The sequence below is a fragment of the Falco peregrinus genome, chromosome 18 (assembly GCF_023634155.1).
Source record: "Falco peregrinus isolate bFalPer1 chromosome 18, bFalPer1.pri, whole genome shotgun sequence".
Taxonomy (NCBI): domain Eukaryota; kingdom Metazoa; phylum Chordata; class Aves; order Falconiformes; family Falconidae; genus Falco; species Falco peregrinus.
In genome coordinates, this window is record NC_073738.1 from 6,318,021 (window position 1) to 6,340,127 (window position 22,107).

General features: G+C 49.6%; 2 protein-coding genes across 17 annotated transcripts in view; both read left to right on the forward strand.

The window, feature by feature from the left end:
* FAM117A (family with sequence similarity 117 member A) overlaps positions 1-16,425 on the forward strand; it is a 32,296-nt gene extending 15,871 nt beyond the window's left edge. For 4 of the 16 annotated variants that reach the window (XM_055790151.1, XM_055790148.1, XM_055790138.1 and 1 more), the window contains 7 exons: positions 7,772-7,938; positions 11,407-11,523; positions 12,055-12,168; positions 12,510-12,644; positions 13,164-13,386; positions 13,763-13,883; positions 14,838-16,425. In XM_055790151.1, coding sequence (XP_055646126.1) covers positions 7,918-7,938; positions 11,407-11,523; positions 12,055-12,168; positions 12,510-12,644; positions 13,164-13,386; positions 13,763-13,883; positions 14,838-15,177 — 1,071 coding nt within the window. In that variant the 5' untranslated portion in view covers positions 7,772-7,917 and the 3' untranslated portion in view covers positions 15,178-16,425. Of the gene's footprint in view, positions 1-3,802; positions 3,931-7,771; positions 7,939-11,406; positions 11,524-12,054; positions 12,169-12,509; positions 12,645-13,163; positions 13,387-13,762; positions 13,884-14,837 lie in introns of all 16 variants that reach the window. The other 12 variants (XM_055790147.1, XM_055790149.1, XM_055790153.1 and 9 more) reach the window with 7 other exon arrangements.
* Positions 16,426-17,023: 598 nt separating this feature from the next.
* Positions 17,024-21,650, forward strand: SLC35B1 (solute carrier family 35 member B1). Its single transcript, XM_055789949.1, has 9 exons — positions 17,024-17,393; positions 17,610-17,713; positions 17,956-18,086; positions 18,637-18,667; positions 18,881-19,038; positions 19,378-19,504; positions 20,243-20,349; positions 20,630-20,783; positions 21,140-21,650. Exons 1-9 carry the CDS (start codon positions 17,200-17,202, stop codon positions 21,190-21,192), a joined length of 1,059 nt encoding a protein of 352 aa, XP_055645924.1. The 5' UTR covers positions 17,024-17,199; the 3' UTR covers positions 21,193-21,650.
* The last annotated feature ends 457 nt before the right edge of the window (positions 21,651-22,107 follow it).

Consider the following 22,107-nt stretch of genomic DNA (forward strand, 5'->3'; position numbering starts at 1 on the left):
AGGGGAAACAAAGGACACATCTATAACTAATCTTGACTGGTGTTGACATTCAGTGGGTGAAACAAGTTTTTCTCTGCTTTAAAATGCTGGAGATGACATTTAAAACCAAATTTGCAGGGGGAAGGGATAGGACTATGCAGTCAGTTTGATCTGTCCCTTCTAAAGCAGAATGCTCCAGAGGAGCTAGGAAGCTCTCAGGTCATTTACCCTGGATGGATTTTTATTTGTGAACCTTTCTTTCAGCTGGGGCTTATCTAGCACAATTGCATGGGCTGTAGCAAAGTTTTCAACATTTGTTGGGTGAGTAGAGAACTGGAGGAACCTGGATACCTATTTGTGCAGAGAAGTGGTTCTGTTCCAGGTGTGGTAATCATTTTTACTGTCAGACTACACGGTGCAAAAGAAAAAACAAGTAGTTGGCCTGACCCTGTGAGAGAAATAATGTCGAGCACCAAAGTGCAATGAGTTCTCTTTATGCAAAAACTCGGATGTTGAAATGCTGCATAAATGGCAGCATTGACTACACTGAGCTGATCTTGGCACTTCCTTCACTGCTCCTGCAGTTTTAAGATGACAATGCTGATTTGGTGGGATACACAGTTGTAAGAAAGATCTCCAGGAAAGACCCATAACATTCCCTCTTGGTGTTTATATTAATCAGGCCTTTTTGCATTAAAAATTAAGCTTGTGCTGCCATTCAAACCACCTGATAATGCAGGGTTGACTGTACAGGAAATGAGGAAAATTTCAAAGAAAGTTGTGTGGTTAGCCTATCCTTTGAAAATAATGGGAGGTAATTGTTACCATGCTTGTCTGGAACCTGCTGCATGACTCTGGGCAAGCTGCTTCTCTTCCCAGTGCCTTAGTTTCTTATAGCTTGTGTGCCATCCGTTCAGGAACAGGAATTACAGAGTTCATACAGTTCCTGGCATGCTTGAGCCTGAGGCTACTGTGTACAACAGCTGTATGTGTAATGCTGTTGTGCTTATGCTGTTTAGGCTAGCTGTGATGCTGAGCTAATACTGGCTTTGGTGTCCTGCTTCCCAGTTAGAAAAGGCATGGGAGGGTCATTGGAAGGTGTATCAGATGTGATTTACTTTTCTTTTTTCCTTGCTGAAAAGTTGCTTCAGTAGCTTCATGTTGGGCCCTCCAGGCAGATGGCTTAACTGCAGCTAGCCATAGAGATGACTGTGAGTAGGGAGGAGGGCTTGTTATAATGTGTTGATGTGATTTATGTTGTCATGCATACAAAGGACAGGAAACCTTCTTTTTCCCTTGTTTTCTACCTTGTCTATAACAGTAGAAATGTCAAAGATGTCTTACTTTGTTTTCATTTTACTTTATTTTGTCTCTACTGGAAGATTTCCAAGGGCTTGAGAATCAAAGGTTTCTCATCCTCGGATTGAGGGCCCTGCCCCTTGCAGTGATCTTGATTTCTAGATGCTTATCAGGAGTTGATTTAAATAGAGTTAACAAAAAAGGTTAAAAGCCCAAACCCACAGCTCTGTCTTCATTGCTTGGGTTTCACTCTTCTGATATGGATGACACGGATCATTCAGGTAGCTCCTTAGTCATCTGTATTCTCCAGGATCAGAGTGAACAAGTCCTAAAGGACTAACGTTTGAACAAGTTTTTGCTTGCTCCTAAACCACTCTTTATGAGGCTGCCTGCCTATCTGTCTTCTTGTAGCTCTTACTTAAATTTCAAGAGTGTAAAGCCGGTCCAGAGGCACTCCCAGCGAGATGGGCTTGCTTGAAGATCCCACCAAAGTAGTTCCTTGCATCTGGCTAGATTTAGTAAAATGTGCACTTCAACCAAAGACTTTGAGGATGTTGAAATTTTTCAGGTTGTTTTATCATTTGCAAAACAAACTTTGTAAAAATTAAGTTAAAGATGAAGAGTTCCGCTCTTCTCCTCCATCAACTGGGTGTTCGTTCAGCTTCAGGCCTTGAGCTGTGTTGGAGGGACTCACTGTTTAACAGTGTCTGTGTCCAAAAAAAAAAAAGACAGGTTGAACTGCTAGTGTCCCCTATTAATTTCCTTCAATGATATCTGCAGATGCTGTGTCCTTTGGGCAGCTCTCTCCAGCTGTACTCTCTTAACGCAGCTTGTAACCAGGGGAGTGATTTACAAAGCTTGGAATTTCTTCCCTTGTGCTCCCGGGCCAGTTGTGAAGCCCCGGAGGCCGGTTCAGTGAAGCCTGCAGGGCAAGTCATTGCTGGGTTGTATCAGATGGGAATCCAGCTCCCCAGCCTGGTGCAGGATCCTCTTTGCCCCTGGGTTTTTTGTTTTCTGATGCACCCAGCTCGGTGGGTTGCTCTTTTCTGTGCGGGTCAAGCACTGAAGCAGAGAAAGATTCTCGTGGGTTTCTTAGAGGGCTGTGCTTTGGGAACAGCAGGTACTTTCTTGGGTGTCTTGGGCTGTGTGTACAGTTTGAGCAAGAGTCATGAGGGGCAGTGTGGTTTAACCACAGCTTCTGCCTCGCAGCGGAAGGTGCAATGGATTTCAGTGCTCTGAGGGTTTTGCATTTCTGCATTAATGTTTACTGAAATGAGCAAAGAGGTATGAAATCCCATCCTGGCATGGGTGTGAATTTCCCTTCAGTTATAAATCTTCTCTAAAAGCAAAAAGATTATAATTTTAAAATATTGGGGGGGAGGGGCAGGGGGTGGGGAAGAGATATATAGAATACTTCCTTTGCAGAGACTTGAGGTGAAAAGAGTTGGTCCAGAAATTACTGCTGTGGACGTGTTAACTCTTCAGGAGCAGCTGAGAGTTGTGTGTATCATTATCTCTTAATCTGCCCATAAATTCCAGCGTCCTTCTCCTCTGAAGCCCCTTAGCGTTCACATTGTTCTTTTTTTTTCCTACCCATACATACAAATTGTGTTTGGTTTTCTTCTTTTTCTATTGTATTCTTCTTCCCCATCACATTGCTACTGCACACAACTTTCCTTTCTTGCTTTTGGGATAAAGTGAGATTTTTCTTTTCGTGGTATGCAGAGTGTGTCCGGCCTTCAGAGGCTGCTTGTGGTCATCCTGCCGCTGCCTGTCTTGTACTGGAGATCTTCTGTGCGTCCCTGCTTGGCTTCATTTTTTGTGGGGTTTCTGTGGAGGTGCCTTGCTTGTCTTTTGGTACCTTGAGTAAGCACGTTCTGGCAGGCTTCTCTGGATTTCCTACTCTGTCTTTGGTTAAAGCTTGAGATCTTCCCCATGTCTCTTCCACTTTAAAAGGTCTGTCCGTAGCTGTCTTTGTGGGGAAGAGATTCTTTTTGTCTCCAGTTTCTGTGAACTTTCATCCCAGCCCTTCTCTAGCTCTTTGATTTTTGCCTTCATTCCTGTCTTGGTAGCTAGCTCTGACCGTGCCGTGAATTCCTGTAAAATGTTTCTATTTTCTGGCACGTTTGCAGATTTCTGTAGTGTATGAAGCACAGGATTTCAAATTTCACAACAAACAAGTAAAACTGCCTGTTCACCTTCTTTTAGGCTTTCTGGGATTCGCAGAGCAAAAGAATTTATTCCTTGCATAATCCTGCATTGCTTTCAGATTGTGGGGTAGATAAAGCACTCCTGGAGAAGACCTTATGCAGAAGCAGCACATGAGGAAGTACCCAGGCTGACTGCAATGGTTGCAAACGTGGTTTCTTGAATCTTCACGTTTCTTCTGAATGAAGAGAGAGTGCAGTAAAGGCACAATGCTGGGAAAAGGCAGTTCTTTCCCTGTAAAGGTTTTTAGTCTTTGCTATGTTAAAGATTGGGACTGTTCCAAAATCACTGATTCTGTCTCATTTCTTTAATGCAGCAGTCAGGACATGTGGTTTCCTTTACCTGGTCCACCTGGAAAAAAACAATTAAATAAAAACTGAGGATATATTTCTGAAGTTTGCTCGCTGCTGAGAAATTTTTGACCTATTTGCAACAACCTGTCAGGTAACTTGATTCAACATGATGAAACTGCAGAGAAAATGAAATGAGATTTAAATGGTTATGATGTTGAAGCTTTAGTTTTGTTCTTTATTTCACTAATGCTTCTGCTGTTTGTCACTGCACTGGAAATGTCCAGTTAAAGTAGTTTTGGTCCTCAGAGGAGGTAAGTTGCCTGATCAAATGCTATCTTGCAGAGTGAGGTCAGATGAAGTGCAGTTCCCTGAATGCTTGTAGATCACTGTTCTTAACATCCTCTGGAAGTCCTGTATATGTCTCTTGTCCAGTTACATTTTAAAACAAGAAGAACAGAAGGATAAACACTGGATTTCTTGCTGTGTACCAGCCTTACCTCCTGCTCTGTGTCCCTTCTGCTTGTGCTACCTGAACTGTGTCCGAGTAACTGTTGTGCATAACATTGGTTTATATAGAGATCTTGCAGCTAGATTGTCTAGGATGATGTTAAAGATCAAGGACGCAGAGCTGGGGTGCAGCTGGGGACACTGGTACATATCCAGCAGCCTGGTTTGGTGTGTGTATTTTGTCTGAAAGAGGTGGTTCTGTGTCACAGGGTCCTGCTGTGTCTTGAAATGCCCATGGGAAATTCATTGCAGGCATTTCTGTTATCTTGCTGCCCCCTCAGATCAGGAGCATCATCTGAATAAGATGATGTGTTGTAAAGAGCATTACAAGATTTAGATGGGGGAAGCAGATACAGAGCTTAAATAGTTAGGATTAATTCCTGTTACAGTGGGGTGGAAGATACTTGCATAACTTAGTGACAGAGTTTCTTAGGCTTCATCTCAGCTAAAACTCTCCCTGAGAAATTCTGTCTTGAAAGCCTATAACTCTTGCTTGAGCCAGTAAACTGAAAACTGCATCCAAAACCATTAGACAGACCTTGATACTAAAAAATGCAGGGAAAGCTTCCCTGCATGGCAAAACCTGAGAGAGCCCCTTGTTGCACAGTTAACATGAAAGCTGATTATATTTAAATATGGACTGTTACTTTATGCTTCATCACCTTAAGACAGGCCTTTGCAGGGACGTCCTCTAAAAATGTCAGGGTCTGAACAGCATGTCCTTAAATTCTTCTGATACTAAAGGGTCAGTTTCTCCAGCGTGAAATCTGGAGAGAGAAGGAAGAAAATTTTACAACTCTAAAGTAGTAATTGGAACTTTATTTTTGCCTGCCATTGTGTTTTGATTCAGCCATAAGTATTCTGCATTGAAAATTGACCCTGGAAATTTTTAAAAGTTTACTGAAGACTTTTATTTTCTCTTTTTAGATGCAGAGGTTGGCTGGCTGAGGGAGACTCTTTAGGAAGCTCTGAGCTGACTGATGTCGATGCAGTTGGGAAAGCTAGGGACACTGCAAATCTAGAACTCCACTACTGAAAACTTTCTACTTCTAAATGCATGCATTGCAGCAGTCTCTAACTTGTGGCTGTGTGAGAGCTTCGTGCAGCAGTTGGAGGCAGCCAAATGGCTCCTGCAGATACGGTGACAGTTCTGTTATCTGCAGCAGTGTTACTGTCGCATGAAAAGTAAAAGCACCACAACCTGACACTTCTCAGCTGTGGAGCTGGCTCGGACCAGCTCCAGTGCTTGTGGCCAGGTGGCAGCTGCACAGGCTGGGTGCGGAGGGATGATAATAGCACGGAGCTGTAAACAGGACGCTCCACCCTGCCTCAGCGCCTCTCACGCACCCTCCTCCTTGTGCCCGAAACAACGGGCCGTGCACACAGCTTCTGCTCTGTAAGGAGGGGCAGCCTGCCTCCAGCAGCACCCTGCCCTGCATCTCGCAGCTGCCTGCTGCCCTGCTGGTTCCTGCTGCTGTTTAAAGCAAACTGAATTGTTCAGCATCAGAGTTGTACTTCATGAAAAGCAGTGACTGTTCTTGCTGTTCATGCATTAATAGCTTTAGATGTTTGTCAGCTGCTGTGCGCAGTCGGTGCAGTTGTGACCATAGGAGGCCTCCTCTGCCCTCGGTTGTGCCTGTTCTCGAAGTCCTTCCAAGCTGGCTTTGACTCTGCTGAAGGTTTGGAGCACAAGAGTGGCTCTGGATGCGGTAGTTATGTCAAAGGGGTCCTCTGGGAGAGCTTGGTGGGGGGTGTGTGCTGTCAAAACAGCACGGGAGAGAGGCTACCCTGTTGCAACATCATTTGGTTCTTCTGCCAGCAGCCTCGTTTGGCAGAGCAGCATGAGAGGAAGAGACAGCTGAAGCCATACGTAATGGAGATGCAAGTAACGTAGCCTCTGTGGGGAAATGAGTACTGAAGAGGAAGCTGCGAGTACTGATGAGTTTCTAAATTAGTGTAGCTGTCTCACTGTTAAGTGTTGGGAGCAGGGAGTGTGCCTAGAAACACCAGCTGGACCCAGCACAATAAGTCTTTAATCCACTGGACCTTATGAGGTGGCTGTTGTGCAAGGACTAATGCTTCTCTTGCCCTCCCACACGGCTTTTTGTTCCTACCCTTTTCTTGCCTAGAACTCTAGTTCACTGCTCAAATGGTGGTTTAGCTGATAAAAAGATGTATGTAACAGGCCATGTCCCTGGAACAGTCTGAGCCGCAGCACCTTTGTATACAGAGGTATTTGGCAAACGCAACAAAGTGCTTAATGGTTCTAATGCTGGTTTTAGTGTGGTTAACTCGCTACCTGCCTGCTATACCCTCGTTTTGGAGAGGAAGGAGAGAATGTCTGTACACAAGGCACCTGGAGCAGAGAGCTATGCATGGCCTTAATATCTTGCCAGGAGGCCACAGGGCTGGTGCTAATGTGCGTGGTAATTTGCACGTCTAATAAAAATGAAATGCAAACAAACTTCCCTGCTGGCTTGAGCTCTCCTCTTTCTTGCTACCTTTTTGGTTCTGGTGATAACACCTTTTTTCCAGCTGCAAGGGTGACAACAGGGCTGCAGAAGAGGGCAACTGTGCTGTCTGCCCATGGGCCATGTGTTGATCATCTCGAGTTTGGAGCTGGCCTGGATGCGATGAAGGAGATGGGAGGATGCTGCAAAGCGCGCGCTGTGTGTCTCGCTGTAGCCTGCTGATCTGTGCGCTTGGCTCTCCGTCCTCTCTGCTGTTGGCTTGCAATGGGATTGCACTGGTGTGCTGACACACAATCTCAAGCTAGTTATATTTAAAAACCTCTGCGACTAGTATTTCTAGCTACCGTTACAAAAGTAATGTCTGAACAAGGTAATGTGGTCATCTCCTGGAAGCTGGGCAGACCCAGAGCTTCTGAATTTGAGCTTGGGCACTGCCAGCGCTGGGTTATGACAGGGAATGGGTTGTGCATCTTCCTTTCTGGTCTTGCTGATTGAAGGCACACACTAATGCCCCAAGTAGTTTTGCTGGAGGATCCAGAACTTTGCAGATGTTCTCTTGGCCTCCTTGAAACTGGAAGCGAGCAAAATAGCATGCTTCCTTGGGGGAAACTGAGGCATGCGGGGTCTTGGGTCTTACCACAGCTAAGAGCATTGGGCACTCCAGCTAGTAAGAAATGTGGCCTTATAGACCGTGTTGAGGTGGGTTTTTTCTACAGTGTTCATGCTAAAGCAACATGAACACACAGAGGATTTCACTTGGTTGTGTGGGAGCTACCTCAACTTTGACTGGAATGTCTAATCAATGATTTGAAGCAGTCACTTAAGGACTGCAATAAAAACCTCTGCTTTTTTTCTAGGAGCAATCTCTTGGTGATAAGCAAAATAAATGGACTTCTCCGGGCTGTATGTGCTAGTTCCCTTCTTGTGATCTCTGTAATGGACGTGGGCTTGTTAATTATGATAGCCGTTGCTGAATCTTGGCTTTGGAATAACTGCCTTTTCCCTCTTGTCTAGCTAGCGTTCCCTGTGCTGCTGCTGTGGAGAAGACCTGCCGTCCTCGGCAGCCCCGTGTGCGGCGCACCTCTTCATTAGACACCATCGTGGGCTCGTACCTATTGGGTCAGTGGCCGAGGGACACTGAAGGAGCTTCCACTTTGTGCATGAATGACAAAGCTACCCAGGTATAACATCCTGCAGACTGCCTGTGAAGCCCCTGGGCCAGGAGAGGGTTGCAGAACTGAAATGAGCTGTGTAAATGGGGGGTGAATAGGGAAGGCATTAAACTTCCATCTGTCCAGCTGCAACTTTCTAGGAAGGCTTTTCTTCCCCTTTTGCTTCTCAACTTTGATGGTTTCCACTTCAGCGCAGAGTTAGAATTTCCTTGGCCTTGCTTGGAGGCAGATGGCCTCTGGCTTTCTTATCCAGTACTGGCTTAATGCTGATTTTTTTTTATTTTTTTTTTTTTCTGGCTTGCAGTCCTGGGCCAAGTTCTTATGTAACACTCGCAGGCTGCGTGCCACATGCTGGTGAGAAGTCAAGGGTGCTCCCATGGAAGGGCTCACTAGCACGAATGGCGCAGCTCTCTACTGTAGAATGGAAAAGCTCCAGACCTCGAGGAACTCTTAGCAATCTGTAAATATTACTGTATGGCAGCAAATAGGGCTTGCCTATCTGCAGAGGTGAAAGTATTTAGGATAAGAGCATCTGTTTGCTTAACAGGTTGGTTTAGCACATTCAGTCTCTGTTAACTTGCTGTTTGATCTTTGCTATTCAGCAATTTATTACTGGGCTGTTTGCAGGAAATTCTCAATTGGATTCCAGCTTCCGTTGTCCTCTTCCAAAGTATTCTTGCCTGATTCTGTTTCAGTTCTAGTGGCCAGGAGTGCTGCTGAGGGCAGAAGATGTGCTGGAAAGGAAGGGAAAGAATTTATCTAAGTTTATGTGTGTCGGGGAAGCACACTCTTCCTTTCTGTCTCCATCAGCAATGGTTGGAACACTTAACCCCAGTGTTTTGGGGCTAATTAGTTTTTCTTGCATGTAGCCCTCTTGGAGAAAGGGTTGGAGAACAGGGGCACCTCCTTCTTCCCAGAATGGAAGATACCAGGATTAATTGGACTCTGCTGAGCATGGAGATCAGTGTGGAGCTGATCTCTGCAGTGAATAGGCGAGGTGTGTCCTTGCAGTCTTTAATCAATTACCTTCAAGTGTCTTGCAAATGCTAATTTTCACTGCTGTGCTTGTTTCATAGGCCTGTTGCAAGGCATCTCCACCATTTCACACACAACTGTGTCAAGTGATTTGTCTGTTGAAAGCTGGGAATAAAGTCCTTGGTTTTAGACTGCCATGTGTATTAACAACATGTTCTCATCGTAACCTCCAGGACTTTGCTGCTCCTTCCATGTGTTCAGGCTTAATAGTTACCAAATTAAGGACTTTCTCTGCTAGCCAGTACATGTTTAGTTCCCTCCTTATTCAGCTACTAATCAGCTGTTCTGCAGAGCTCTGTAGATTTGCTATCATAAGGTGGTTAAGTGAGAGATACAACTGCAGGTGCTCAGCGTGGGGGTGAGGATGGCAGCACTATACATGATTGGAGCTTGCGGCTTTATCTTGCTGTGCAAAGCGTGGTTTTTTCTCTCATTTTTCTGAGGAAGCGGTTTTGCCACAGTTAGTACAAAAGGTTCTGTAATTTCCTTCTGCCTTGACAATCTGCCTGTGAGAGGTGGGACGTGTATGTGCTCTTCGTTTTCAAGCCTTCCGATTGCAAACAGCATCTCTTCTTCCTTTTTAGGCCCCAATTTTTTTGTGAGCACTGGTGCAGTGCATGGGGTAGCACAGCAATAGGCTGCAATAAGTGGCTTTTCAAACAGGGCTCAGGAGACTCCCAGTGACTTGAGAACTTCTTGTAAAGCAAGACTGTTCTTAGCAGCGGGACTTCAGCTTCCCACGGACTCGCTTCTTGTCATAATGCAGGATACAGTTGTGGTCTTGTTTGTTAGACCTTTGCCTCTTCTCCTTAGCTTTCTTACCGAGATATAAAATGACACAGTGTTTTGGGATAATGGCCAAATAATGATGTTTGAGTTGTTTAGGAGAGAATGTTTGATGCAGGAGATGAGATCAGATGTGCCATGTGCTGAAACTGCAACGTTGGTCTTCACCATAGGATTTCCTGTTGTGTTGGTCTGTGCCTTTGCTCCCTCTGGCGTGGTTTGGGGGAGCACAGGGGTGGCTGTGACCAAGTACTCTGAGCTTAGCAGGACCTCAGAGCAATGGTTCAGGCTGAACGGGTTCCCTCTCTCAAACCAAACTGAACACACAAAATTTGGTTGAAAAGAACTGCGTGGTGATGTCTGCTGCTTACAAGCATTGCAAAATGGAGACCTGGGCAGCAAATGGTTTTAGCTGTGGGGAGCGCAGTGTGCTCTGCTTACAGGGGAGTATCTAAGGAGGAGTTTCGTTCAGAGCCTGTTATGTCAGGAGAGGTTTGGACTTTTGCCTAGAGACCACCTGTATCCCTTCACAGAAGGGAAATCTGGTACCTATCCCGGTAACTTGCCTTGTTCCTTTAGTTTAAATAGATTTTAAAACCTGTTTTGAGAGAAGAAGCTTCTGTCATCCCCATGACTCAACAGGGTTGTTTAAAACAGCTGCTCTTCTTGCAGTAGCCTCTGGGGAGATCAGTTAAGCTGCTTGGAGAGGAACTGTTCTCAGGCCCTTGCACCTTCTGGCAGCCTGTTGTTGAGGATGGAGGAGGGAAGTATCATCCAAAGCCTCCCACAGAAATGGCAGGTGGCAGTGACACAGGGTGAGCGTTTTGAGAGGCACTGAAGTGTAATGTTGGGGAAAAAACGATGGCTGGTCTTGAGAATGATGTGCCTTGGGACCGTTAGGATCCTGGAGTCTCTGCCGAGGGGGCCGAGTTCAGTGAAAGGAAGTTCCCACCCTTTTCTGATCAGTTTAACAGCCCTTTCTGACTTCCATTGATGTTCAGAATGTAGCTGTTGCTTGGAAAACAGCTGTGTAGCGTGGGGCTGGGGCAGGTTTTCTGTGTGAAGAGTCAGCTGAGAGCTGCCAGCTCTGCAGATGGAAGGATGTGAGCTGGAGAGGCCGCTGGGTTCTTCCAGTGCTCCGGCAGCAGCAGGCAGTCTGCGGGCCAAACTTGGGTTTTGGTTGCGCCTTTGAACTTCGATACGGGAGCCTGAGGTCTCAGAAGCACGTTGTGTGTTCTCACAGTTGGGTGAGGCTCTTCCTCTTGGTACAATGAGTGCCTAAAACCCTGCGTCACTGCTGCTCAGATGAGAGCCTGTGGAGGCAGTACAGGGGGCGGCTGCAGTTGTTCCTCTGGGGTAATGGGTTGGTGCCCTTTATCTCACCAGGTACTTGCGGTGATTAAGCCACTGACTTGTGGGCAAGACTCTTGCCACATAGGTCTGTGAGGTCTGGTCTCCTGGTAGGTGCAAATCTGGCCAAAATGGCTTTGTTTTGGCAAATACAAAAAGATGGCTATCTGTTAAGGCACACTAGTGCTAGTGAGTGTTGCGTTAATGGGGGGAGACTGGAACAGGACCATGAACGGAGGGTAGTTGATCACTTACTCTTTGGACTCTACCACCAGTCTCTAAACCAGTAAATGTGATTATTCTCAGCCATGTTTCTCATCACTTCAGACTCCAGTGTCCTGGCATGACGCGGAAGTGGGGAAGGCCAGCTGCAGTGCTCACAAGCGTTCTGCTTCTTGGGGTAGCGCAGATCACCGCAGAGAGGTAAAATAGACCGCTTCTGATACTTGAGCAATATCTGTGTTAGTTGCTGTTGTACAGGAGGCTCCTGCTTGCACGGGAGGGGAGTGGGAGGACAGGGTAACAACTGAAGATGCAACTTCAGCCCTCATTCTCATGCCTGACGCTCTGCGATTCAGCTAAAGACTGATCTTGTTGGCTCCCTGTAGCTATTGTAAAGGAGCTCCACTGAAGCTCAGTGCATTGCTGGTGGTGGTGTGGCATACGTAGGTTCCAGCAGGGCCTGGTTCCTAACTGCAGGTGGAAACTAACCCAGATCCACTAGAGGAAAGGCACCGGCCACGTTGCAGCAAGAAGGTTTGTGACAAGGCCCTGTGAGTGCTTCTGGCCCATCCTTCTGGAGAGGTGGCCAGAGCTGCTGCTTGTGTGATTGAAACAGTCTCTATTTTGGCACTTCCCTGTGGGCTGGAAGAGAGGGGGAGGAGAGAGACAAGACATGATCCTTTTTTGGTAGAGGTGTATTGCCCTGTCTGTAGCTGAAACTTTGTTTGCTAGATTGCCAAACTGAAGCAACAGCTCCAGCGAACAAAGCTAAATGGCAGAAGTGGCAAAGAAAAGGAGAAGAGCTCCCCGCTTCAGGGGGACCATGCTGTCTTTGGATCGCTCAGGGTATGTTCACGTCTCTCCTGCTCTGCTGTCACTGTGTGTCCTACTGAGGTGGAGAGCAGGTGCCCAAGCCACCTGGGTTGTTTTTTTCCCCTCAGACTTCTGCTCTCATGCCTGAGAAGGGAGATGGGTTTGTTGGGTTTTTTTCTCTCCTCCCACCTCTTCAGCATGTCCCTGTGCTTTGATCTACAGTTAGTGGATTTATGTGACTCTGCTGTCAGTCTTCTCCTGTCAGCCTCCTGAAAGGCTTTGGCTGAGCCCTGGAGAGCTGTGGGAACAGGATGTAACTGCTGAATTTGTGCAGATATAACTCTCTTAACTTCTTTGATTCTGGATTGTGACAGGACACTCCTTCAGGCTTCCTTTCTTCATGTCCCATTTTGAGGTTCAGCCCCTGCTTGCATAGGAGCCTGGAAGGGCTAAACCAGGAACTGGAGGAAGCATTTGTGAAGGAACAGGGAGACGAAGAGCTTTTGCGGGTAAGTGAAGGTCACAAGATTGCCCTGAATCTTCTGGTTGGTCTTGGAAATGCTTTCCTCTAAAGACACTGCCTGTATCTGTTTCTTGGCCGTGGGGACAGCCTCTGTGTCTAGTTTTAGTTTGTTCTAGGCATGTAACAGTCTAAATTGGGTCAAGTGGCTGCTGGCTTCCCTCCTTAGAACTTGCTGGTGCTATGAGAGATCAGCCAGTAGTAATCTGAGGATAGATGACACCTCACTGGCAGCTTTAAGACACTTTGATTGGCATCCAGAGGCGGCTTTGTGCTGTGGAGATGTGGGAAAAGTGATGCCAGTTGGCTTAGAACTGAAGTGCGTTCCAGGGTATAGAAGGACTGATGTCCTGGTGTCGGAGGGCTGCCTCACTCCCCGAAGTGGAGGCTCAGCCTGTACCTGGATCCAGCACCCCAGGCAGCTGCTGTCTGCAGGTGCAACTGCTGCTAAACCTCTTCACTTCTGGCAGGCATTTCTTGCTCCTCTGAGACTTGGCTTCCTCCCTAGATATTGGATGTCCCAGATGGCCACAGGGCACCAGCGCCTGCCCAGAGAGGTTCTCAAGATGCATCCCTCACCTTGGAGCCTGGCAGTGACAGCTGTAGCAGCCTCTCTCTTTCTCCTTCTCCTTCTGTGCCTCTCCGCCTTTCTCCCCACACCCCGGTGAGACTAGCAGTGGGAGAGCTGTCCTCTGCGGCAGATGAGGTGCAGCCAGATCCAAAGGAGAAAGGTAAGTGCTGACATTCAAGGGGCTGGGAGTTCCAGGGGGACAAAGGAAGCCAGTGCTACGAAAACCTCAGTGCAGTGGCTCCTCCCTGCCTGTGTGCCAGGTTGGAAGCTGCAGCTGAGATGGGAGAGAGGGTCTCTGCCAGTTTGGCTCAACTGTAGTGGACTTCTAAAGCTCCAGTAGTTACCCACCTTCCAGGTGGGTGATTTCCAGTGCTGGATGGAGGGTGTGAGCTGGGAACTACAGAGATACAATGCCATGGACTTGGAGTGTTGTAGCCTGTAGCCCCAGGGTCTAGAAGGAAGGTGTTCTGTGTTGAGTACTTACTGTTGCTGGATTCTTTTAAAAATTTCTCAATCTGCTTTTCCTTCCCTACTAGAAGAGGGCAGCCCTTCACCAGTCCTAGCCTTTGCTGCTTCTCCTCGACCCAACCACAGCTACATGTTTAAACGGGAACCTCCTGAGGGATGTGAGAAAGTCCGGGCCTTTGAAGAAGCTTCGTAAGTATGAGGAGTTGTTGGCAGAAGAGAACTCATGTGAGGGTGGTCCTATGGGGAGGATGTTAGGGTGGGGGCAGCTGAGGCTTCTGTTGCTGCAATTGCCACCCCTACCCTGTTCGAAAAGTAGGGAGCAGCCCCTAGGATGAGACTCCCACAAAAATGTGGCTGCTCAGGTCCTGGTGAGAGGGGCTGAAAGCTGGAGTGCTAACCCTCAGACATGCTCAGAAAGATCTTGTGATTCCTTGTGCCTCCCAGGCAGTAGGTTTTTCTTAGCCAGCAGAGGCTCTTGAGGAGAAGAGGTGGTTCTCTTGTAAATAAGTGTGCTTTCAAAACAAAAACAGGCACCTCGTGCTGCTTTGTGCCTGAAGCATGATCCAGGTCGCAGAGGTAGTACAGCTTTCAGTCAGGCTCTTGGAAGAGTGCAAAACTTTGAGAGACAGGGTCTGGAGAGGGTCCAGCAGGGGCTGTGAGGATGATGAGGGGGCTGGAGCATCTTCCTTAGAGGAAGGGCTGAGAGAGCTGGGGCTGTTCAGCCTGGAGCAGGCGGAGGGGGGATCTTACGATGCCTACAGATATCTGGAGGGTGGGTGTCAGGAGGACGGGGCCAGGCTCTTCTCAGCGGTGCCCGGCGCCAGGACAAGGGGCCACGGGCACCAGCTGCAGCGCGGGAAGTTCCACCTGAACATGAGGGAGACCTTGTCTGCCCTGAGGGTGAGGGGGCGCTGGGACAGGCTGCCCAGAGCGGCTGCGGGGTCCCCGTCTCTGGGGACACCCAGACCTGCCGGGCGGCTCCGTGCAGCCTGCTGGGGGAGAGCCTGCTCTAGCAGGGGCTGGGCCGGGCGACCCCCGGAGCTCCCCTCCCAGTCCCACCAGTCTGTGGTGCTGTGAACTCCCTGTGGCTGTTTGGTGCCCTTGGGCGTGTCACTTACTCATCATGTCTGCTCTCTCCTTCAGCTCCCCCAGCCCTGATCAGCCTTTCCAGCCTTCCTGCCCAGATAAGAACAAAGTGCACTTCAACCCCACTGGTTCTGCCTTCTGCCCTGTGAGCCTGGTGAAGCCCCTCTTCCCAAATGTGGGCTTCCTCTTCAGGGGTTTTCCAGCTTCTTCCAGCCCTGGCACAGGCACATTTACATCCTGTCAGGCCACACCCCCCACCCCATTCCTTGGGGTGCGGAAGGACGCTGCAGTAGAAGGCTTCAGCGAGGTGTCCCAGTCTCCTTCACTGAACTATGACCACTGGAAGCATGGCCAGGCAGAGGAGAGCGTCGTCTTCCACAGCTCTCTGGTGGTGTGAAGCCTTTGGGAAAGCTAGCCATAGCCAGCACCAGCAGCTATGGCTCATCAGTGTGTCTCTGCTAGCCTGCGGAGACTAGTGCCTTGAAGGTGGGATGTGACAGCCAAGAGGCAGCCCTGGGACTGCGAACAGCAGGCTGCCTCTGAGGATGATAGAAGCTGTGAAGTCCAGCGTGCCACGGGACTACTCACTGCTGGAGGGGCTTGTTTCTCTGAGCCTCCCCTGTGAAAGCACTTTCCTGTGTTGAATTGTCTTTGTTTCCTGTGTGATTGTTTTGCTGGTGGAGAGCGGCCGGGCGCCGCTGCAGGGAGCAGAGGCAAACTCCTGTGCAGTGGCTCTGTGAGTGAGGCTGAGCTGGGAGAATGCAGGTGGGGCTCCCTCAGGACCCCTCACCCCGTAGCCTGCAGGGGCCTGTAGGACCACTGCCCCTGGATGTACTGGGGCAGGAAACGGTGTGGATCTGCACCAGTAGGACTGCTCATCTCCCTCTGAGCACAGAGAGGGCTGAAGAGCAGCAGATCCCTGACCGTGCCTCCCTGAGCACCTTTACCCCTCAAAGCAAGCCTGCAGCTTGAGGAACGCTGTGTTTTGGGGAGCACAGGTGACTGCATGCAGCTCCCACAGATCCGTGCACTGGAAAGCCTGTGTGACTGAGGGTGAGGGAGCTGCCTGCCTGGTTTCCCTGTGCCTGCGGACAGGGTTACAGGTGCCTTGGCTGTGCTGCAGGGAAGTGAAAACGGGCATTGCCCAAAGGTCCCTGCTGGGAGGGGGGTTGTTGCTGCTGTAGAGAAACTACCTGCTGCTTTCCAGCCCAGGCAGCCTGGCTGAGTGGGGATGGGTGCAGGGGGCTCTGGGACCCCTCTGCCTCACTGGGGGTGGCTGTATGGAAGCACTGCGCACCCCGCAGCGCTCTCCCAGCCTGTTTGTTGCCTTAGAAGGTGATGCAGTAACATGGGAACATTGGTTGTGAAGCCTCCTGACAAAATATTTGGTTTTGTGTTCTGTTGCAACGGCTCTGGGTTGTATTGAAGAAGCTGATTTTCTTGTATCTGATGTAGAAACTCTATTTTCTTCCAAAGACACTATTTTTGCAGCTGTTTGAAGTTTATATTTTATGTATGTATTGCAAAGCCTATAGGAGGAATGTTAGCTTTGGAGTTCTTGTCCTGTGTTTTAAAGGGGTTTTCTTTGCCGATGCTGGTGTTGCCAGTTCAAAGGAAGCAAAATAAATATTTCGAGCATCCAAAATGCTTCGTTGGCATTTAATACGTTGAGTCTATACTGGAGTCTGGGAGGAGTTTAGCAGGTGTTGGAGCTGCAGTACCAGCAGCTTTGAGGCCGTGCCCGGGCGGGGGGGCTCACGGGGGCCGGGGCAGTGAGTGTTTAACCGCTGCCCCCTCCACTCCAGCCCGTTCAGGCCGCGGAAGAGAGCACGGCCAGCTGCGGAGGAACGCCTGGAGCTGCGAACCGCCGCCTCCTCCGCCCCAGGCGCGGCCCGCGGCAGCTCCCGGGGACGGCGGGTGGCGGGGGAGCCCCTGCGCCCCGCCACGAGGCGTTGGGCGGGCGGGCGGTAGGACCTGCGCGGTGGGCCGTGGCCGGGGGGGGGCGGGGGCAACGCCGTCCGGTGCGCACGCGCACGCCCTGCCCGAGTCGCTCAGGCGACGGCGGGAACGCCAACCAGGGACCGCCCGCTAGCTCCGCCCCCGCCAGCGCAGCCAATCCTCGCGCTCCACATCGTGATGCGCCACCGCCAGGGCCGCGCTCAGCGAAGGGCCCCGGCGCGGGGCTGCCCCGGGCGCTGCCTGCCCCCAGCGGTGCCCCGCGGCTCCGAGCGCGGCTCAGCCGCGGTGGGGGCGGCCCTGCGGGAGCCCGAGAGGCCTCGGCGCGCCGCGCTCTGTCGGAGCCGCCCGCTTCCCCGCGCCGCCCGCCCGCCTCCGCCCCGCGGTGGGCCCGGCAGTGCGGCGGGCGGGCGCGGCCGGGGCCGGGTGGGCCCTGGGCAGCGGGCGGGCGCAGGCCGGGCGTATGAGGCAGCCCGCTCCGCCGCCGGCCGCGCTGCGGGATGTGGTGCTGGACGTGGCCCCGGCGCTGAGCGGCCGCGCCGCCGCCATGGGAGCGAGCGCCAACGGCACCGCGCTGCCCGAGCGCCTCCGCCTGCCCGTCTGCTTTCTGGGCGTCTTCGCCTGCTACTTCTACTACGGCATCTTGCAGGAGAGCATGTGAGCGCCGGGCCGGGGGAAGGGGCCCCGGGGGCGGCCTCCCTCACCGCGGGCCTCGGCGCGGCCACGGCCCAGGAGCCTTCCCCAGGGACGGTCCCGCCCAGGGTCCCGCCGTGTCCCGGGGAGGGGAGGGTCCCGCCCGGGGTCCCACCGTGCCACGGGGCGGCTGCTCCAGGCCGGGCCCAAGCACGGCCTCACCATGTCCCGCTCTTGCAGCACGCGGGGCCGGTACGGGGAAGGCGCGAAGCAGGAGAAGTTCAAGTATGCCCTGACCCTGGTGTTCATCCAGTGCGTGATCAACGCCGCCTTCGCCAAGCTCCGTAAGTCGGGTCTGGGGTGCTGCCGGCTGGGCCTGGGCACGCAGCGGCTCTGTGGCTTGGGAAGCCCGGCCGCGCATTGCCGGTGAGGGACTTTTCCCTTTGGAGGGCACAGTTGCCACTGCTCTTACTGCGGAGCGCCGGTGTGCGTTGTCCCTCGCATCTCTGGTGACCTTCTTAAGGCACTTCATGGCTGTGGCGGCTGTTCACAGCCCTCCTGATGTTCTTTCTTGTTTTCCTTCCAGTGATCCGTTTCTTTGATGCTGTCAAAGCAGATCGCACTCGGAGCTGGCTGTATGCCACGTGCTCACTCTCGTACCTGGGCGCAATGGTTTCCAGCAACTCGGCTCTGCAGTTCGTCAGCTACCCGACTCAGGTGGCACAGGGCAGGCGCTGCGAGGGCGAGGGGTAGCCAGTACTGATGTACAGCTTAGCGCTCTGTGCTGCTCTGACACTCAGAGTACCCCAAAAACGGGCACTGTGGTGACCAAGCTAATGCTGTGGAAGAGCCAGCTGGTGAAATGATGTGGAGGAAAACTGATTTTTGACACTTATTTTTCCCTAATTGCTTTTGTGGAGCTGTATCACCATGTTTTGGTTGGCACTGGGTTCTTGGAGAGGGGATAAGAGACTTCAGACTGCTTGGGAAAGGGAATAGCAATCCCTAGAAATTATGGGAATTTGCTAATTGGGAGCTGGTACTAATTTTAGAGGGCTTGAAATGATCTCTGAAACCCTCACAGTTAATTTAGCAGTTCCCTGTGGTGGGATTTTTTGTCTTCTCTTTTTTTAAGTGTCTGATATGTTTTGTTGGTGGGGTGCGTCAGGGTGTCTGATCCCATGTGGCCACCCTTGTGTTGTCACGACAGCTCTGTTTGCAGGCAGGTGATGGCATGCAGATGGCTAATACAGGCTTTCTTTTATAGGTCCTAGGCAAATCTTGTAAGCCCATTCCAGGTAAGCAAATTTCACGTTTCTTCGTGTCTGTTTGTGTGGCTTTCTTGTGTCCTCAGCTAGCACCTCTGTGGTGAAAACTCCTGTGCCTCTCTCCCCTTCTGTCTGCTCTGCCACAGGAACATCAGGTGGCATTTTATCTGCATGTTGTTCTGTTGGGCCAAGTTAAATTTGGAGAGGGTTTTCGGAGTGGTTTGTGATGTTGTTTCTTTACAGTCATGCTTTTAGGAGTGACTTTGCTGCGGAAGAAGTATCCACCGGCCAAGTATCTCTGCGTCCTCTTGATAGTTGCAGGCGTGGCCCTGTTTATGTACAAACCTAAAAAGGGTGCTGGGAGCGATGACCATGTCTTTGGCTATGGAGAGCTCCTGCTGGTGAGTACTGCCAACGTGCAGGTGACCCCAGCAGGGGTGAGGAGGAACAGGCCTGTTACAGCACAGATAAGGCTGTGTCCTTTGTACCTCAAGCGCAGCCTAAAGCTGATGTGGAAATGGTTCCCCAGGCGGACACCTGGGTTTGAGGGTGCTCTTGGAAGCTGTGATATGACATCAGTGCATGAGTACATGCATACCCCGCTTAGCCTGGAATGCTAACGTAATGGTCACATAATTGCTGCTTAGTAGGTGATTGAAATGTAAAACCCCCATAGATTCTCCCCATAGAGAAGACATAAAGAGCAAAGGTTTTCTTTGCTGTCTCTTATCTCTTATTAGCTGCTGTCACTGACCTTGGATGGGCTGACAGGTGTATCTCAGGACCACATGAGAGCTCACTACCAGACGGGTTCCAATCACATGATGTTGAATATTAATCTGTGGTCCACCTTGTTCCTGGGAGCTGGTAAGGAACATCCTGCAAAACCCACAGCCACCACGCCCAGAGACTGCCCTGGGACACCCCGTGCGTCAGGCTCCAAAAGTGGGCCTAGAATGCTTTTTGCAAATAACTATGTTTTGGTTTGGGGTTTTTTTGTTTGTGTATATAGAAAGTCATGGTTGCTCAGTGTAGCTTGTCTCGTGCTCGCTAGAGGACGCTACTTCCCGCAGAGTGTAGCTGCCCAAGGCTTGCTCATTCCGGAGAGTTCTCCCTGCCGGCTTGCTCTGTGCTCCAGCCCTAACCGCCTGGGTTTCTACCCGATGGTGCTTTTGCACTGGCTGAGAAGCAAACTCAGTGTGGCTTTCTGCGCCGGTTAGGGAGTAGCGCCCTGGCAGTGTTCAAGGCCAGGCTGGATGGGGCTTTGGGCACCCTGCTCTAGTGGAAGGTGTCCCTGCCCATGGCAGGGGGCTGGGAACTAGATGATCTTTAAGGTCCCTTCCAACCCAAACCATTCTGAGATTCTATGACTATTTTGTCACAGTTGGATCTGTAGTCATCGATTGCTTCTTTTGTTAATTAACTAGGGAAGTGATCCCTGGTTCTCCTGTTCTCTTTATTTTCCACTGTGTGGAGTTTAGTCTTTGCTTTTGGTAGCTCCTCTTGGGTTATGAGCATAAACTGGAATTATACTGTGTAGGCAATGGCTGCTCAGGCTGCCTCTGGGCTTGTAATTCACACTTTTCATCTGGATCTTTCTTCCAGGGATACTGTTCACTGGAGAGCTCTGGGAGTTCTTGAGTTTTACGGAACGCTACCCCAGCATAATTTACAACATCCTGCTGTTTGGCCTGACAAGTGCACTGGGTCAGGTAAATACACCTCCAGTGTTCTGCAGCCTTCACAGGGATGTGTTTGCCCAGCTGGGAAACAGCAAAGTCAGGCTGTCTTGCTTTCAGTTGCTTTGCTTGGTGCTTGAGTGCTGTACAGGCTACCTTCAGAGTAAAAGTGGTTTCCATTTATATGCAAATAATTGGAATTTGAAATAAGGCTCTTTCAGCTCTGGCTCAATGGCTTTTCATCTGAAAATATGATCCGTGTTGTACTTTTTCTAGTCTGAGTGACAAAAAAACATCTATTTGTTTTCTACAGAGTTTTATTTTCATGACTGTGGTATACTTCGGACCTCTGACTTGTTCCATCATCACCACAACCCGCAAGTTCTTCACCATTTTAGCATCCGTCGTTCTATTTGCCAATCCCATCAGTACAATGCAGTGGGTGGGGACAGTCCTGGTGTTCTTGGGTAAGTCTGGGAAGCAAACGCCCGAGATCTTTCCCCTATTAAATAGGGATGATGCGTAGTGAGGGGAGAGCTAACAAAATATGCTGTTCAAAAAAAGTCTAGTTGTATTAGAACACTCTTGATGGACGGAAGTGTCAATAGCATTACCAGTGCAGGAAAAGAAAAACAGGACTCCTAGCTTTGATCTGTCTTATTTTTTCCCCACACTGGGTAAGTCGCTGCCTCTGAGCGACCATTAGTAGACTGGTGCTATTAAGCTGATTTTTCTGATTTTTCACTAAGTTCCATGCGTTACGTTTGTTTGAAGAATGTGAAACAATTTTCTATGCACATGGGTTATTTTATTCTCTTCCCAGGCCTTGGACTCGATGCCAAATTTGGAAAGGGAGTAAAGAAGACATCGCATTGAGGGAATGGCTGATCTCTGCAGTTGGAATGAACTTTTAATTTATTGTCTTGTACCTCAAAATCTGTTATGAAACTGGACTCAGGATAGGTAATCAGAAGGAGACTGTTTGGATTTTTTTGTTTTAGTTTTTTTTAATTCTAAGTTGTCTTAAAATTGTAATACTTTAGTTTTAACTGCAGTTAAGCTTTTTTTGTGTGTTTTTCTGTAATCAAAGCTGCATTACTAGATCCTAGCAGCAGGATGAAATTCTTGCCTTAACAGGAAAAAAAAACTCTTCATATCTTTATTAAAGGGACAATGGCCACTTTTCCAGAACTTTAATTTCAGTGTCATTGGTTGATCTTGGAGAGAAACAGACAGCACACCCCTCTCCAAGGAGAGGGCTAGTCTTAGAATTATGTTAGTTCTTTGGTGTGGCCTGGAAAGATCCCCGGATTAAAGGCCTGTGTTGAAGACAATATTCTTTTCTGATTGATTGTATGTTTTTTCCATAACTGAGTTGGCAGAGTAGCCAGTTGGATGTTCTTCTATTAAGATAATATGTGTAAACATTGAGATGTGGTATATCCTTCAGCCGAGCCCTGCTAAAACACCAGCAACACTTGGCATATGTAAAAGTTTACAGGAAACCTGTTTAACTAGTGGGGCCCAAATTAATTCTTTTCATCCCCTCTGCTGATGAAGGAACAGGACCCTCTGTTGCTAAAACCATGCCAAGGTTGTGTGACAACAGCTTCTAGATGTTGAAAGGGCCCTTGTTAATTAACCACCATCACGGTGAGCTTTCAAACATCCACTCCTGAGCACAGGCTAGCTCCCCAGTGTTGTATGGGGAGGAGTTACTATCATAATGATGCCTTCAGAGCTGGAGAGCAAAATTCTCCAAAGAGCAAACTTTACACATGAAAGCATGTT

What these genes read in the sequence shown, in the direction of transcription:
- SLC35B1 (XM_055789949.1), top strand. Translation starts at nt 17,200, where the DNA reads ATGAGGCAGCCCGCTCCGCCGCCGGCCGCGCTGCGGGATGTGGTGCTG. An exon ending in GGCATCTTGCAGGAGAGCAT is followed by an intron (nt 17,394 to 17,609) that starts GTGAGCGCCGGG and finishes CCGCTCTTGCAG; the next exon opens with CACGCGGGGCCGGTACGGGG. An exon ending in GACAGTCCTGGTGTTCTTGG is followed by an intron (nt 20,784 to 21,139) that starts GTAAGTCTGGGA and finishes TTCTCTTCCCAG; the next exon opens with GCCTTGGACTCGATGCCAAA.